Source organism: Gallinula chloropus (genome assembly GCF_964237585.1).
Source record: "Gallinula chloropus genome assembly, chromosome: 3".
In the NCBI taxonomy this organism is placed as follows: Eukaryota; Metazoa; Chordata; class Aves; order Gruiformes; family Rallidae; genus Gallinula; species Gallinula chloropus.
This window is the reverse complement of record NC_140087.1, coordinates 100,775,309-100,790,321: the sequence shown is the minus strand read 5'-3', so window position 1 is coordinate 100,790,321 and position 15,013 is coordinate 100,775,309. Positions and strand designations below refer to the sequence as shown.

Below are 15,013 nucleotides of genomic sequence, written 5' to 3'. Positions count from 1 at the left end.
AAGATTTTGGCAGAGTGATTTGCTTAGGTGCTGGAAATGGATGTTTGTTAGCTTCACTGGGGGGCAGAGGCTACTGTCCAACAGACGTCCCTGAGAATCAGAGATTCCTCACCACGGAATGCGTAGCAAGGGTAAGCGAGCACAGCCAACTTGCTCCTGTGTGAGGCTGGTTATGTACAGCCAGGCCCCTGTAGTCAGTCTGGCAGTTCTGGCTTAATTCTCTCACAGAGCCCTTCCTAGACCAGGTGGTGTGGCTGCAGTTTGGGCTGTGCTTGCTCTTTTGGAAGAGGAGAACAAAACCAGAGCTAGGCTAGCATCATTGAATTACAGTAGAGCATAATGGATTGCTGTACTGAAAAGAGAAGATCAGAGAGATAAAATAACAAATATTCGATCAATACCTTTCAGAGATGGTAGTTTTACGTTTCAATTGTTACTACAAGTTTTCCTACAAAGGTATCACAGGAGGGTTTTTATCACTTCTAGAGCTATTTGTAAACTAACCCACCCGCTGTATTCTGAGCTCACATGATTATAGATCCACTATACAGCTATAATTAATATACAAGCAATTAATTCTGCAGCAAACAACATACAAGAAATGGTGCAACTGGGAATGGTGCATACGGGTTGGGTGATGTTTCCTCAACACAGATAATTTTTTTCAAGAATGTGATGATTTTTATGCAACTGGCTGAGGGCCTCTTTTTTATTGCATGTGAATATCCATACCATGGATATCATCTTCATAGAATTGTGAACAAATGATGATTTTCAGTTGCCTCTTTACTACTCCTAAGACAAATGCGAGTACTGATCTTGTTTTATCAGCTCACTAATGCTAACTAATGTGCTTACTGTGTTCCTTGGCAATATTGTTTCGCTATTATATTGTATTATATTATACATGATGCGATTTAGACTCTGTCTATAAGGAATGTTTTAACCATACCAGTAACTGAGCACCTCTGAGTTACCTCACCCTTGCTGTGCAGAGCAGAGCTGTGTGAGGGGAAACGGCAGCAAGGAAATGTTTGTTCTCCCTCTGTGCCCTCTCTTGTTGAGGGTTAGTAGTGATGATCTGACTCAGATTTTTCTTGCATAATATTCACCTCTGCTCTATTAACAGGAATCCAGATGTTGCACAAGGCTCAACTGTTATTCTTCCCTCTTTGCTGAACTCATTTATATCTCTGTGTACTCCAAATTACAGCTTCTTGTTTGTTCATTGCTTTCTACTGTCATGGGTACATACTATATGCTCTATCATATGTTATCCATATGTTATCTACAGAGGCATCTGACTAGTTTTTAAGGCCTTTGTTCATTGCTTTCTACTCTCATCTGTACATACTATGTGCTCTGTCATATATATTATCTGTAAAGGCACCTGATTAGTTTTTAAGGCTGTTTGTGTGAACCCATGAGTAAACTTCATCCTTGAGAGACACTCCCTCTGTCATAGGTATTTAACTGTCTATGCCTTTGCCAAGTGCAAAGTACTTTATCCTTGAAAATAATCTCATTCTATGCCTCCTCACTTTTCTGAGATTCTTATTTAAGCTTTTATTAAAGAATTATTAGTAAATGAGCAGGTTTGGCATCCTATATATCGGGGTTGGATGTTACTTTTCCTGCTTTTTTCCTCTCTGACAGAGGTAAGACTGTCACTTCACCTCCTGTAATGACATGTTGCTGTAATGGAATGTTTCAGGAAATGTCTTTTATTGGCACAGTGCCCCAGACTGGCACAATGCCTCAAGCTCCTTGGCAAGGGACATGTAAGAAAAGCATCAATTGCTGTTATATGTTAATTAAACACTCTGACACTATTTCCATGAAGAAAAAAGTTCTCTTTAGGTTTGACCCTCGATCTGATGGTTGTATTGCTGTTGAGTATCCTATAGTGCTCTCTGTACATGTAGACCCCTAGGCTCTGCAAAGGCAGACCCTGTTTAATAACAACAAAAAATGCCACAGTATTTAGCAGAATAAAGTCACCAATGGAATGACATTCCATGATGGTTTGCTCTGTCCTGTTTTTAAAACTTGGCTTAACTATACGTGAGTTAGTCTCGTTTTAATGACTCAAGAAAAATAAGCCAAAACATTCAGCTGAATGAACAAAACAAATGAAAATCCCTGTACGTGAGTGTATGTTGCCCGAGTACTGCAACTTCTTCAAAGTAGTAAAAATCCCTTGCAGACAATGATACCTGTTATTCATCTCTCATGAAGCTTGAGAAATTGTGGTGCAGTTCTTGGCGCAGCTGTTTGGTGCAAGGGGGCACCCCCTGAAAAGACAGGCGCCAGCTCTGCCCACGCTGCTGGAACAACAGTGAGCTATGTTGGGCTGTGGCATCCAGAATGTCTTCTGCAGCGCTGGTGTTGCTATAGAGTTTGGATGAGATAGCCTGAGGGGAAAAAAGCTGGGCTGTGAATAGAAAGGAAGGTAGCTATGAAAACTAAAAGAGAAGTAAAATGAAGTTTGATTTTATATGTATATATTTTTAGTAACAGAGGGAATAAGACATTTTTTGTCATCTTGACATTTTGACATCTTTGTCCCTTTGTATTTTCTTGCTATGACAAGAAAAAAAATTAAGAAAAAAGCCAGTTATTGGTTTTCAGATAGACGTGTAACTGCAACAGATGTCAGAGCTGTCCTCTGCACAGAAGAACTTACACATGTGTAAAAGAATACACAGGTTTGGGTACGGTGCTACTCTGTGTTAGCAGACCCTTTGAGTGAGAAGAATAGTTCCTTTCCTATGCTCCTTCTGGCGCTGACTGTATTACAGTTTTTCTTTAAATGCATCTACGTGTTTGAGCAGACAGCTGTACCAACGTCAGGACAGACCAAGTGGGAGTGTAATGAGTTGGCTGGTAAAAATGGAATGTGACAAAAATGTGTGTGCAAGTTGTTTACAGCAGCACCAACGGATTTGTCGGCTGCCCTCAGACCACTGCAGAGAAATGAATTTTTGAAGATCAGCTTCATTTCTCTTCTAATTCCAAACAGTGCGAGTTGCTGGTCAGGTTCACTTCAGTGACCTTGGATCTGTCCCTGAGAGGTTTGAAAAGCCAGTTTGTCATCAGTGTAGGGCTGTATGAGCCCAAAAGTAGGAGTTATTCTTTAAAATCCTTTTTTTACAATGAAACATACATGAGAGTATCAGTGAATTTGGTCGTAAGAGCTGTTTCTGGCTTTGAAAGATGCTGTTCATGGATGGATTCTTCTGTTGAATACACTGTGTGATTTTCAAATCGTGTGTATCATTTGGTAAAGAATGAGTGGAGGGTGCTTGAGGAAGGCAACGACTGCAAAAGTGCCTGTCAGCGGGGCTCACCACGCGTTCTGCTGTGGTATTCAGACTCCAAAGGTAGTAGAGTAACACGCTCAAAGACTGAACCACTGCCTAATAGCTGGTGGGAAACTTCTTTTTAAACAGCAGATTTCTCAGTGCAATTCACTGATTTCTAAAGTAGGAAAATAAAATTAGGTGCCTTCAAAGTAAAATATCAAAAGTTATGCTGTGAAAGCTTGAACTTCTATTCTTTATCTCTGTTCCTGCCGTGTTTGTTGACTTTAGACAAAGAATTTGAACCGTATATCTGTAACACTAATGTATTCAAAACGTAACTATCTTAGGCTAAGAGCTCAGCCTGAGAAACATGTAATTCAGATTTTGATGTAAAATGAACAAAATATAATTCTTAAGTGTAATGCATGGGAGTTTTAAGTGTGTTTTTACAAAGAGGAGGGGGTTCTTTTGTGTTTTATCTGCAAATACAATTAAGAGTGTATTATATGTAACGTGACACTAGAGTAGATGCTTACTTCTATATCCCTCAGACAGAGATTTTTCTTCTTTTTTTTAAATCCCAGGAACAGTTTGTCATTTATTTGGCCAAGGAAGTTTTATCTTTATCAGAATAGCTATTTGATACTAGCTGGCACAACATTAAAAGGCTGTGTTTAACTCCAGAAAGTTTTCTTACAAGCTGGAAAAAAAATATCTCTACTGCTCGTTAATGATTAAAGAACTTCACTACAGCTTTATCTTGCACATTAGCAGGGGCACGTAGAGAGGTTTTTGCCTTCGTGGAGCCATGCAGAAGTTGTAATTATGGAGGCAGTAAAAGGAAAAAGGATTATCCTGAAAGTGTTGCGTTACTTCTTGTCTTTGGAAGGAGGATTTTGGCCTTACTAGTAAAAAGCATCAATATTTTGACAAATGGAAAAACAAAATAGCTAGTAACTGTGAAATTCAGAAGTGTCTGAGTTGAAGAGCAAGTTACAGTATTAAGGCTCACATTGTTATATATGTAGCTGAGCAAATAATGCTGTCTTTATATTCATAAACACTCTACGTTCTAAAGATGACTTTTGCCTTGATACTATTATCCTTGTTCTGGAAAGACCCCTTAACAGAAGAGAAATATTTTTTTATTGTTTAAGGATGACTTCTGCTGTAGATAAAAGTAACACCACACCCAGAGCCTCATCTGTGGTACTTTTCCCAAAGGAGTATCAATAAAGAAATACACACTCTTTTAAGCCTCAGCTGTTACAGGCTTGCTAACCCCTACCATGCAGTAATTTTTAACAAATACAGTATCTAAGTTACTGTGAAGTTACTCTGTCATTCACTAGGGCTTTGGTTCGAGAGCTGAGAATGCTTCCATGCTAATAGGAATGTATTTAAAAAAACCCAACCAACCAAAAAATAAAAAAAAAAAACCTAAAAATTCCTAGGAAAATTAAAGCATCTTATGTAGCAGTCAGAATATACCTTGAGACAGTAGAGGAAGCTAGCTTTGTCTTTGACATGGAGGATGAAGATATACTGTTTACACTGAAGAGAGGATACGGAAGGTCGAATTATGATGTTCAGTTGCATCTCCCCACAGAGTCCTTGTTTGTCTTACAGAGCCATTTTGAAGCCCATCAGGAGGAAGGGATGGTCATCTCTCACATGGCTGTTGCTGGAGTGGGAATCTGGATTGCCTTCACATCTGGGTCTACACTTCGCCTGTTCCACACCGAGACCCTGAAACACCTCCAGGATGTCAACATTGCCACGCCTGTTCACAACATGTTGCCAGGTAGCTGAATCACACCGTGTAACATTTTTGGTCTGTCTTTATCACCCCCTTTCTCCAAAGTGTTCTGGCTAGGCCTGAAAGGAAAGGTCCATCTTGGACTTTGAGCCTGATAACTGTCTTGTGACTTTGCTTTAGTAAATCAGAATCTGTTGCCTACCCAGAAGAAAAATGCATACTGGTTGAGTAGCAGTTCTCCTCCTTAGAGGTTATCAGTGTAATATAGATAAACAGGTGGATTCTTCTGGTTAATCATTTTGTGTTGGGTTTTCTTTTTAATGGCTGTGAAGCAGTGCCATAGGACAATGCAGTCTGCAGTGAAAATGTGTTTGCTTTGCAGAGTTCAGCACTTGCTTCTGGAACTTTGTATCAAAGTGCATGATGGAGTCAGTTTGCCTAGGATCTAGACCACTTGTTGAATTTTGGTTACATCAGTAGTCCCAACGACCTCAGCTGCACCACTCACATGCTGCCATTTTGGAATGTGTTCAGTGTTTTGCTGATTGGGGCTTGAATTTGTTGAATTAAGAGGTTACTCATAAGTAAAGGTAGAACTTGTGGCTTTTAAGATGGTTCAGCAGATCTTTAAATGTTTTAAGACAGCAGTTGGGTCATCCCCAAACCATCAGTGCCACAGACAGTTGCGTTGGCCTGTGTCAGTTTTGCAGGTGAGGGGCTAGGACCTCCGCATCAGCCCCCACATCAGGCAGGAGCCGCGGCACCGCTGGGCGAGGAGACGGGCAGAAGAGCGGTACTGGCGCGGCCGAGCGCGAGGTGCCCACGAGCAGACAGCGCCCTTTGTGTCCCTCCCTGTTCACAGGCTGCAGGAGGCCCGGCTCCTGCACCGCTGCCTGTGGGAACAGCTTGGTTGCTCTGTTTCTAGCACAGGCCAGTTCTTCCTACATTGAGATGATATTTATGTTCCTGCAAGACTCAGGTATAAATCTTGCATGAACAGTGCTTCAGTCTCTGTCTTCCTCTAGTGCTCTTTCAGACGACACTTGCTTTGCAGTAAAGCTCTGTTTTAAACTGTGTGCATTTATATTGTGTTCTAGACGGGGTTGTTTCTACATGTGATGTTTGACCACTGAACACGTGGTTTAAAGGCAAATCACCTGCCTTTAAACAGGCTGTTTGATTGAATTCTTCAGTTATGCAAAGGACTCAAGATCAGTTGTAAAAAGATCAACTTCTAATGTGTTCTGCTGTTTATAGCAGGGGGAAAAAAGGGAAGCAGGGCCTCCCTTATTACATATTTTCTGCATATAAAATTATTGAGAAACTTAGCTTCAGTGTTCATTGCCATGGTAATAAAACTGCTGATGTAACTTTTTTTTTATAAAAGCATTTGAGCTAATTATATCTCTCCTCAGTGTCATTCTTTCTTATTTTAGTCCTTTTTTTTTTCCTCAGTGTCTTCACAAAAAGCACGTTAGTGAATGGAAATGAAAATTTATTTCAGGAGTAGAATATTATTACAGCAAATGTTCCAAGGCTGAATCCATTCTCAAAATTAAATGAATTTCAGTTATTTAGCAGCAGCTCTTGGGCCTGTTTATATGATCCCAGTAATGCTGCAACAGCAGAAGCTAAAAGAGAGAGGAGTAGGAGGATTGCATAATGCAGCAGCAGTAAGGAACTTCTGGAACTAAAAGCAGCCAAAGAATAAAGTAAGCCCTGTGTAGGAGATACTGAGATGAAAAAGAAGAAAAAAACAAAATAAAAGTGAAACAGAAGAAGAGTGAAAAACCATGTATTTACAAAATACAAATTTTGCCTTTACTGTGGTTTTTTAGGAACTTTTCATTTTAAAAGAACCAGCTCTGTTTTCTGAAATCCAACACGTATTCCTTAACATGCAAAAATAACAGAAAAGTAAAAAAACAACCTGTATGGAAATGAGAGGGAAGAAGTTGGTGTAAAAGTATTGCTATAAATCTGATGAAGAGAGATTAGAAAGTCGAGTTCTCCATATAACTTCCAAAAAGCTGGACTTCTTTTGTGAAGATTTTATTGGGAACAGCAGGATGTAATATTGGCCCAGTTGGCTACCTGGTGATGTCATCTGTGTCTTCATTTAGAGCAATGTAAATGAGAGGCACACAGCTCTGTGAAGTTGATGGAATTATTTTGTTGTTGTATGGCAGAAGTAAAAGAAAATATTACTGTCAGTGTCAGGAAGGGTTACTGTGGGTTCCAGTACTGTGTTTAAAGGAATACATGTACAAGGATAGCTGTAGTAACTAATTAAGATAGAGGAGTAGGAGTTTCTCAAAACCTTAATAACCGGTCCTCATAACATTAGATTTTCCCAGTTAGGGAAGTTCTTGGGAGTAGGTGGCTTTAAATACCACTGCCTGCTCTCCCTGTTGTAAGGGTCATGCCTCCCTTACTCTGAGGAGCACACCCCTGCAGCACATGGGCAGGAGGAATCACAGAGGAATGAAGTGTCAGGGAGATGGCACAGGAGGTGATTGTCCTTATGATTCAACAGAGTTAGTGATGTAAAAAAATCAAACTCTGTCTGGCCGAATGTTTTATCTGCTGGGTGTAACTCTCTTCATCTGGGGCAGTCTTACTTATGAAGAATGGAGCTTTCTGGAATTATGGAAGTTTGTGTATAGGAATCCAGGACTGGAAGTTAAACCAGGTCATGGAAGCAACCGTGGGATAGACAGACATGTAGTACAGAGGGGTCCATAGTGCCTTTGCTTCATGTATCATCAAAAGTACATCCTAATAACATGTTACCAGCTTGAGTTCTATAAAAAAATGCCAAAAAAAAAGCACAAATGACATACAAGAAAGGAAGGGAATGGTTGAGAGGAAGATCGTCATCTTTGCTATGGGTCCAGGCAACTGTTTACTTCACTATTTGGTAAACCACAGTACAGCTGGATTGCTTGTGAGTGGCCCATGCAGAGCAGAGCTCCCTGCTAGCTGAACAGAGGCCGTACTGAGCAGCAGGAAAAAAGAAAATCTATTAACATTTGAAGACAAAAGTACACACTTCACTAGAGCAGTGTACTTCATCTGTAGAGCAAGTTTATGCTTGCTGCTTGTGATCTGTAGTTGAAATCTCAACAAAGGCAGCTTTTCACTAACCTTCTTCAAAGCTCACACACACAAAAAAATACACATTGAGCCAGTCCACTTGTTTTTCTCATATCCACATTCAATATTTCGTTATTCAAGAACATCCTTAAGTATGTTTTTCCTTTCAACTCTGAAAGAGTTTGGCCTTCTAAAGAGGTTTCTGTGACCTTGATACATGTAATTTCATTGCTCATATGGATGACAAGTTACTTGTTTAGCAAAGGTGATTTCTGCTTAAGTTGCAGTATTCTGTTTATATCCATATATCCTCTAATGGCATGTGTGTTTCCTACAAACAGATGAGAGGAGCAAATTAAAAAAAATAAAAAAGGCATCGTTTCCCCTCTATGGGAACCAAACCATATTTCTGAGGCTCATGGCTCTTTTTCACCACCCCACCGGGTGCCAGAACATAAAATGAAATGTTTCTTTGATTTTACTGCTCAGAAAAGGTAAAAGGATTGGTGAAAATTTTTGGTCAGGCCAATAGATCTCGACAGTGGTCATATTTTTTAATACAGTAAGGGCAGCATGGTCATGTAAGAGCAGAGGCACCAGTATGCCCTCCTACCTACTTAGTGTTGGCTTCAGAAGATCTATGTGGCAACAGGTGAGGATTTACCCGGGCCTGGTGGCAGTTGTAACTGAGGCCTGAGAAAGGTGAATATAGAGCAGGACATGGGCAGTAAAACCATTTGTTCATGTAGAAGCTTAATTGGTGGCTTCAGTTCTTCATAAAGTTGAGATCTTGGACAGATTATTTCACAGATTTCAGTGGTTCTGTCATTGCATTGGGACAGTGTGATCTGAAAATTGTCATTTAAATGTAACAGAATTTGTTTTGGCATTTACATTTATTATTTGCCCTTTTTGTTTATTTTTGTCCTTACTGCATATCACGTTCTGGAGAGTTTAGTTTACTTTTTTCTGTGAATTTGAAATATATTAAAATAAAAAGCCACAAAATTAGAAAGAGAAGTGTGTTTTCAAGCCTTGGCTAGCAGATAAATTCATGTTCTAAGTTAATCTTTTAGCAGCTATTTTAATCTATATAATTTTTGAGTTACGTGCTATTCCGAAGTCTATTTTCAGATGCAGATGTTTCCTGCGTTTCCAAGACTTCAAAGCAAGTGCTTTTCCCTTTGACCTCACCACACACAGAGGTTGTGCTCACTGGTTAAGATTTTAAGTTGCTGGCTGATAATTTGCAGTTTTCACCTGTGGAAATAGTAATGCATGTTACCAGTTCTCACTGGTAGAAATTATTGGCTAGAAGTTGCTTCAGGGTTGGAGAATGGAATCATGCATATTATTTTACATTTTAAATGCTTAAAAAAGCATTAAAGATCTATTGTTTAGGAGCGTGAGAGCATCTTGCTTCTGCGGGGGGTTTGAGAGGCAAAAGTACAACTGGAGGTTTTGATATTGTTAGAAGTTTGGAAATTGTACGTAAGGTATTTGTGTTTGCACTTGGTAAAGTAAGCTGTGGGTGAAATGGGGTGAGGTTAGGGAAGCCTGCAGTTCCCTTGTGCTTGCTGTGGCACCAGTTGTGGAAGAACTGTTGTATGCATGCGTGTTGTATACAGCTTGAGACAGCCTGAGCTCGAAATCACAGAATTCAGTAGGGATTTTTGAAAACTCCAAACACAGAGCTGTTTGGGCATCGCTGATTGATCTTCTTTTGTGCTGAAGGAACACCTTTGTATGCTTTGTTTTGGAAACTAAATTAATACCATTAATGCCTCGAATAACCCACACCAAAACAAAAAACCCCCACAAAAAAAAAAGCCCAAAGGGAAACATAAAACCCCATTAAAAAAGCAAACTCCACACGTAAGGTGGTTTGTAATTTGTCAGGAGGCATAGACCTTCCGTGCTTACCTAGCTGGAGAGACAGTGCACTCCTGTGAGTCTAAACACCTGCAGTTTATGGAAACACCACAACTGCCTCTGAAGGCCTCTTCAACTTACTGGTGCTTGTTATACCTGCTGAGGGTGACCTAATAGAGCATTTTAGAAGGTGGTTTTGGGCAGACAGAGCTGGCACTCCAGCCCTGGCCCTGCAGCCTGCATGTGCCTTTTTCCAACACACCGTTGCTGGGTTAATGCTTTGTTTTTGTAAAGTTCTATGAGGAAAGACTTGACCTGCAGTCTGCCTCCTGCTTTCCAGTTGAGTGCTTTGGGCTACAGTCAAGCTGCTCCTTCCCGGATTCCCCACTGGGCTTGTGATTCATATATTCTTGGATGTAAATTGGCTCAGCTTCAGGGGGCAGGATGGAAAATGAATTCTTTTGTGATCCACCATAATTAAGGTCGTCTTCCAAAGTGTGGAACGTGCGGGTTCATCCAAGTTGTATCAGATGTAGAATCCAAATTCCCTACTTACTGCTGTAGTGATTAACAACTTAAGAGCTATTATTAAGATGGGAATGACTGCTCTCTTGCACGTAAAGTTAATCATAAATCCAAGAACTCGTAGGTTTGGAACCTGGAGGATTCCAGCAGAGTTTAAATACTCCTCCGCATAAACTTAGGCAGTAGCAGAGGTTGGGGCAGGCGGTGGTTTCCATTCTGAAACTTGTCAAGACTGTTTTAAAAACCTATCTAAACTGAGTCAAACATATTTAGTAAGTACTGCAAGCAAAGATGACTTTGTCTAAATTAGAAAAATTACATTTCTATTAATAATGTGATGTTGAAAATCATAGAATTACATGATAATTGTGATTGGAAATTACTCCAGCAGTCATCTTGTCCATCCTTCTTGAATCAGGCCTGATTAGATTTGGTTGGTGAAGGACTTGTCCAGACAGATTTTTAATACCTTTGGTTAGGACAGAGATTCCACAACCTCTCTGAGCAGCCTGTTGGAGTGTTTGACCACCTCTATGATGAAGCAGCTTTTCTCTACTCACAGTCGAAATTGCCCATGTTCCAGACGTGATCTGTTGTGTCATATCCCGTCACTGTGCACATCTCAGTAGAGTCTGATCCTGTCTTTGGGCAGTCTCCCATCAGCATTTGGACTTGGTCTTTTCCAACTGAAATGATTCTATGATTCATTTAACGTCTCGTTGTACACTGTGCGCTCCAGTCTCCTGATGATGTTGGTCTGGTCACCTTCCATTGATTGGACTTGTTCCAATACAACGGTGCCATTGTTGTGTGGGAGGACCCAGACTCAAGCAGGAGGATGCAGCACTTCTGATACAGTTTCACAGAATGAAAGATAGGAGAAAAAAGTCCTCACAAGCAGGTTTGAATCTTGAGTATAGTGTGACAGCAATGTAGGATTGAGTATTGTGAAACTTAGTGTATTCATAAAACCATATTTGTAAAGATAATCTGTGTCTACATTTAAATACTGTGGTTTAGAGATCTGGAACAGACTGTTTCAAAAATGCAATAGCATTTAAATTACCATGTACGTAAAGTTTAGTACCACAGTCCAGCAGGATTTGCCTTTGTGATGAGTGCGTTGCTGAATGAGGTGGGACAGCTGACTGTGTGTGCCTGAAGTTCCTTTGATCTCAGCAAAGATCATCACTCTGCAATAACACAGCATTTTTCTGCACTTTGCAGGGCAGCAGCGTGTCTCTGTGACCAGCCTCCTGGTGTGCCACGGTTTGCTGCTGGTTGGAACAAACCTGGGTATCATTGTAGCACTACCAGTGCCACGCTTACAGGGGATTCCCAAAGTCACTGGTGAGAGACATTTCTCGAACAGATTGAGTACGGTGGTTTTATCCTGAAGATTTCATTTTTCTTCTCTCAGTAGTTCAAGTGAATCTGCCAGAGTACATCTATCCTTTAGGTACACGTCAGAGCCTGGCAGTGAAGCTGTACTTGTTGTTCTTCCTGAACTTGCCACTTGCCGCAGTTGTTTGAGCCGGGACAGCTGTTTTCCTTTGTGGCCTACGAACAGGTTTAGCACTAATCCTGTCGGGGTACAGTTAAATATTACGTGGGGATGAGAAGAGAATGCAAATAATCTTCCTTCCAGGTTTGGGGATGCATTAGGTTTAGAGATGCAGGTACTGAAGATTTGAGAGACACAGATACTGAAAATGTAGTATGTTGTCAGTCTGGTGATTCGCTCCGTTGGTTTTGTGCCCTTCCTCCCTGAAACGGGAGATGTGGGCTATGTGAGAGTGGGTATTTCATTCTTTTGTTAGAGGCATGAATGCTGCTGTACCACTTTGCAAATGTTTATGCTACTAGCAGAAGCAAGATTTAATTTTAAAGTGTGTTTAACAGGGGCTTTGCCATGCTATGTTTTGGGTTTGGAATTCTGCTCGAGCTTCTGCGCTGTGGAGGGAAGCTGGCAGATTTTATAAGGCAAAGCTGTTTGCAGCTTCCTTCAGGGGGGAGGGAAAAAAAGCTTATGTAACTTTGCAGAATGAAAACGAAATCCTCTGAGTTCAGCAAAATACGCAGCAATAATCCAGTATGACACAGGATAACTGCCACTTAAAAACATGGAGCCCGTGTTAGGTCAAACTAAATGAAATACGAGAAAATGCATCTTTGCAGAATCAAAAACATCTCCCATTTTATTCTTCCATTTTCAGTTTTTATTACTGTGGTTTGTCACCAGTATATCTTTTGGATCAAAATTTGTCAGATTTCACTGGTCTCTTAGCATTACATTGAGAGATCTGTTTTTATGGTCTTTGATACTGTGTTTGGAATTTAAACTGAAAAATTGTGACTTGTCCCAGTTGTGCTTCTTCTGGTGATACCTCATCTCTGTAGCATTGCGCTTTCTGTAAAAGCAGGACATGTTTTACTGTATAGAACCCTTGATAGCCTAGCTCTTTTCTGAATTGTAGGGGATTTTGTAGACTACTAGGGGTTATTTTTCTCTTTTTTTTTCTGTAAAAGCCACATATACTGATACAGCTTCTGAATTTGGCCACATGGAATTGTTTTTTCATACAATCTAATGGTTTGCACAGTGTAAATATTCCTCATACCGCAAACATCGTACTGTTTAAATACCTTTTAAAAAAGAAGTAATTTCCTTATGAACCTGTCATGGTAACTAGGACACCATTCAGAAGGATGAGCTTTAGTTCCTGCTGTATAGCATGGAGGGGTCTGTTGCAATGAAACGTGTCCTCATGCTGTTTTGGAGAGGTACGGGGTACAGTAGGATGTTTGTGGATTACTGGGGAAAACTCAGTGTTACATCTGTGTCGATGCCAACAAAGAGAAATTAGCAGCATTTCTGTACTCATGCTGTTGTGAGAACAGAGCACAAAAGTAAGTTAACTAAAACTCATCATACCATGTTTCAGCTGGTTTGTTAATACAGCCCTGAAACACTTGCAGAACAATAGATTTTATTTTTTTCTCCATGTTTTTCCATAAAAAGACAGACTGGATGCATATAATAGGATTTTAAGTGTTATGCTTTTCCGAGCAAATTTCATGAACTAATTATGGTGGAACATTGTGGTAAAATATATAATGATCTTTAATTGTTCTTTCTTTCTTTTGGCACCAGGAAGAGGAATGGTCTCATATCATGCACACAATGGCCCTGTCAAGTTCCTCGTTACGGCGACATCAGTAAACAAGAAGAACAGAAACAAATTGAGGAACAGCCTGCCTCCTGGCTCAGAACCTAAAGATGATGACCAGAAGAATGCTCTGCACAGTGAAAGACCAGGCTCTTCCCTCAGTAACACCCATGACACTGCAATTTGGCTGGGGGGGTCAGTAGGATCCATTGCACAAAAAAGTGACTTGTCGTCATCTTCTGGATCCCTTACTTTGTCTCATGGATCAAGTTCCTTAGAGCACAGGCCCGAGGACAGTAACATTTATGAGCTTTTAAAGGACCAGAATATCTCGTTGAAAAGTAAAAGACAGAAATCCAGGAAAATGAAAGCAAGTTCAGTATTAGTCATTTCTGGTGGCCAAGGACACAGGAGAGTGAACAAGAAGACCAAGCAGCAGCGACAAGATGAACTAGTGTCTTCAGTGATGGTCTGGCAAATCCCACTGTTAAATATCTAACCCAACTAAATCCTAGATACCTTCTGCTATTAAAAAAAAAACACCACAAAAAGAGTCTGATACCCTTTTACAGCAAGTGACAGCTTAGGACCCAACTGGATAGACTATGGACTCCTGGGAGCGATGTCAAGAGGCTTTAGTCACAGGAGTAAGGGTTGCAAGAGTCTGCAGTGTTAGGGTATGGGAAAACGTTGAGTCATTGATGCTGTCCTTGGAAAAAAAAGGACCTGGTAGACACTTTTAAATAGATTTAGAATCCTATCTTATTTATAGTCGCATTTATAAATATCATAATTATGTTCTATAGCACTTAGGAAAGGCAAGGAACAGGTGCCATGTTTCATGCTGGTTTTTGCTGAGGTAAATCAGCTGTTGTTTCTTTTTCCAAAGTGACATATTGCATGGGCTGTAGATTTTAACCAATTAGCAAATATTTTTAAACAATAAGTACTCTAATTGAGCTAATATTAATTTAGTAATTACTATAATAGTTTGTGACATCATTCCACAAGCCAGAGTTTGGTCTGGACTAAAGCAGTTATATCAATTTGTTTCTTTCGACATAGAAAATAGATTTTAATTTTATTATTTCTGATGCTCAGTATTATGAAAAATGTTTCAGTACAAAAAGCACGTTAATTTCCTTGGTAGGTGCAATGTGCCTGTGACTCACCTTTATTATAGGGATAAAGTTCTAAGGGTGCTCTGGCTTAGGGCAAATACTAAATAGAGGTGCAGGGCAGCGCTGTGTATTGCAGTGCTGCTATCGCATTCTTCCCCGGCAACT

At 40.2% G+C, this 15,013-nt stretch overlaps 1 protein-coding gene across 3 annotated transcripts in view; it reads left to right on the top strand.

Moving 5' to 3' along the window:
* ARHGEF10 (Rho guanine nucleotide exchange factor 10) overlaps positions 1 to 14,355 on the top strand; it is a gene marked incomplete at its 5' end in the record, with an annotated part of 99,843 nt that extends 85,488 nt beyond the window's left edge. For all 3 annotated transcript variants that reach the window (XM_084260983.1, XM_084260982.1, XM_084260984.1), the window contains 3 exons: positions 4,935 to 5,109; positions 11,785 to 11,907; positions 13,712 to 14,355. In XM_084260983.1, the coding sequence (XP_084117109.1) occupies positions 4,935 to 5,109; positions 11,785 to 11,907; positions 13,712 to 14,226 (813 nt within the window). In that variant the 3' untranslated portion in view covers positions 14,227 to 14,355. The remainder of the gene's footprint in view (positions 1 to 4,934; positions 5,110 to 11,784; positions 11,908 to 13,711) is intronic.
* Between the last annotated feature and the right edge of the window lie 658 nt (positions 14,356 to 15,013).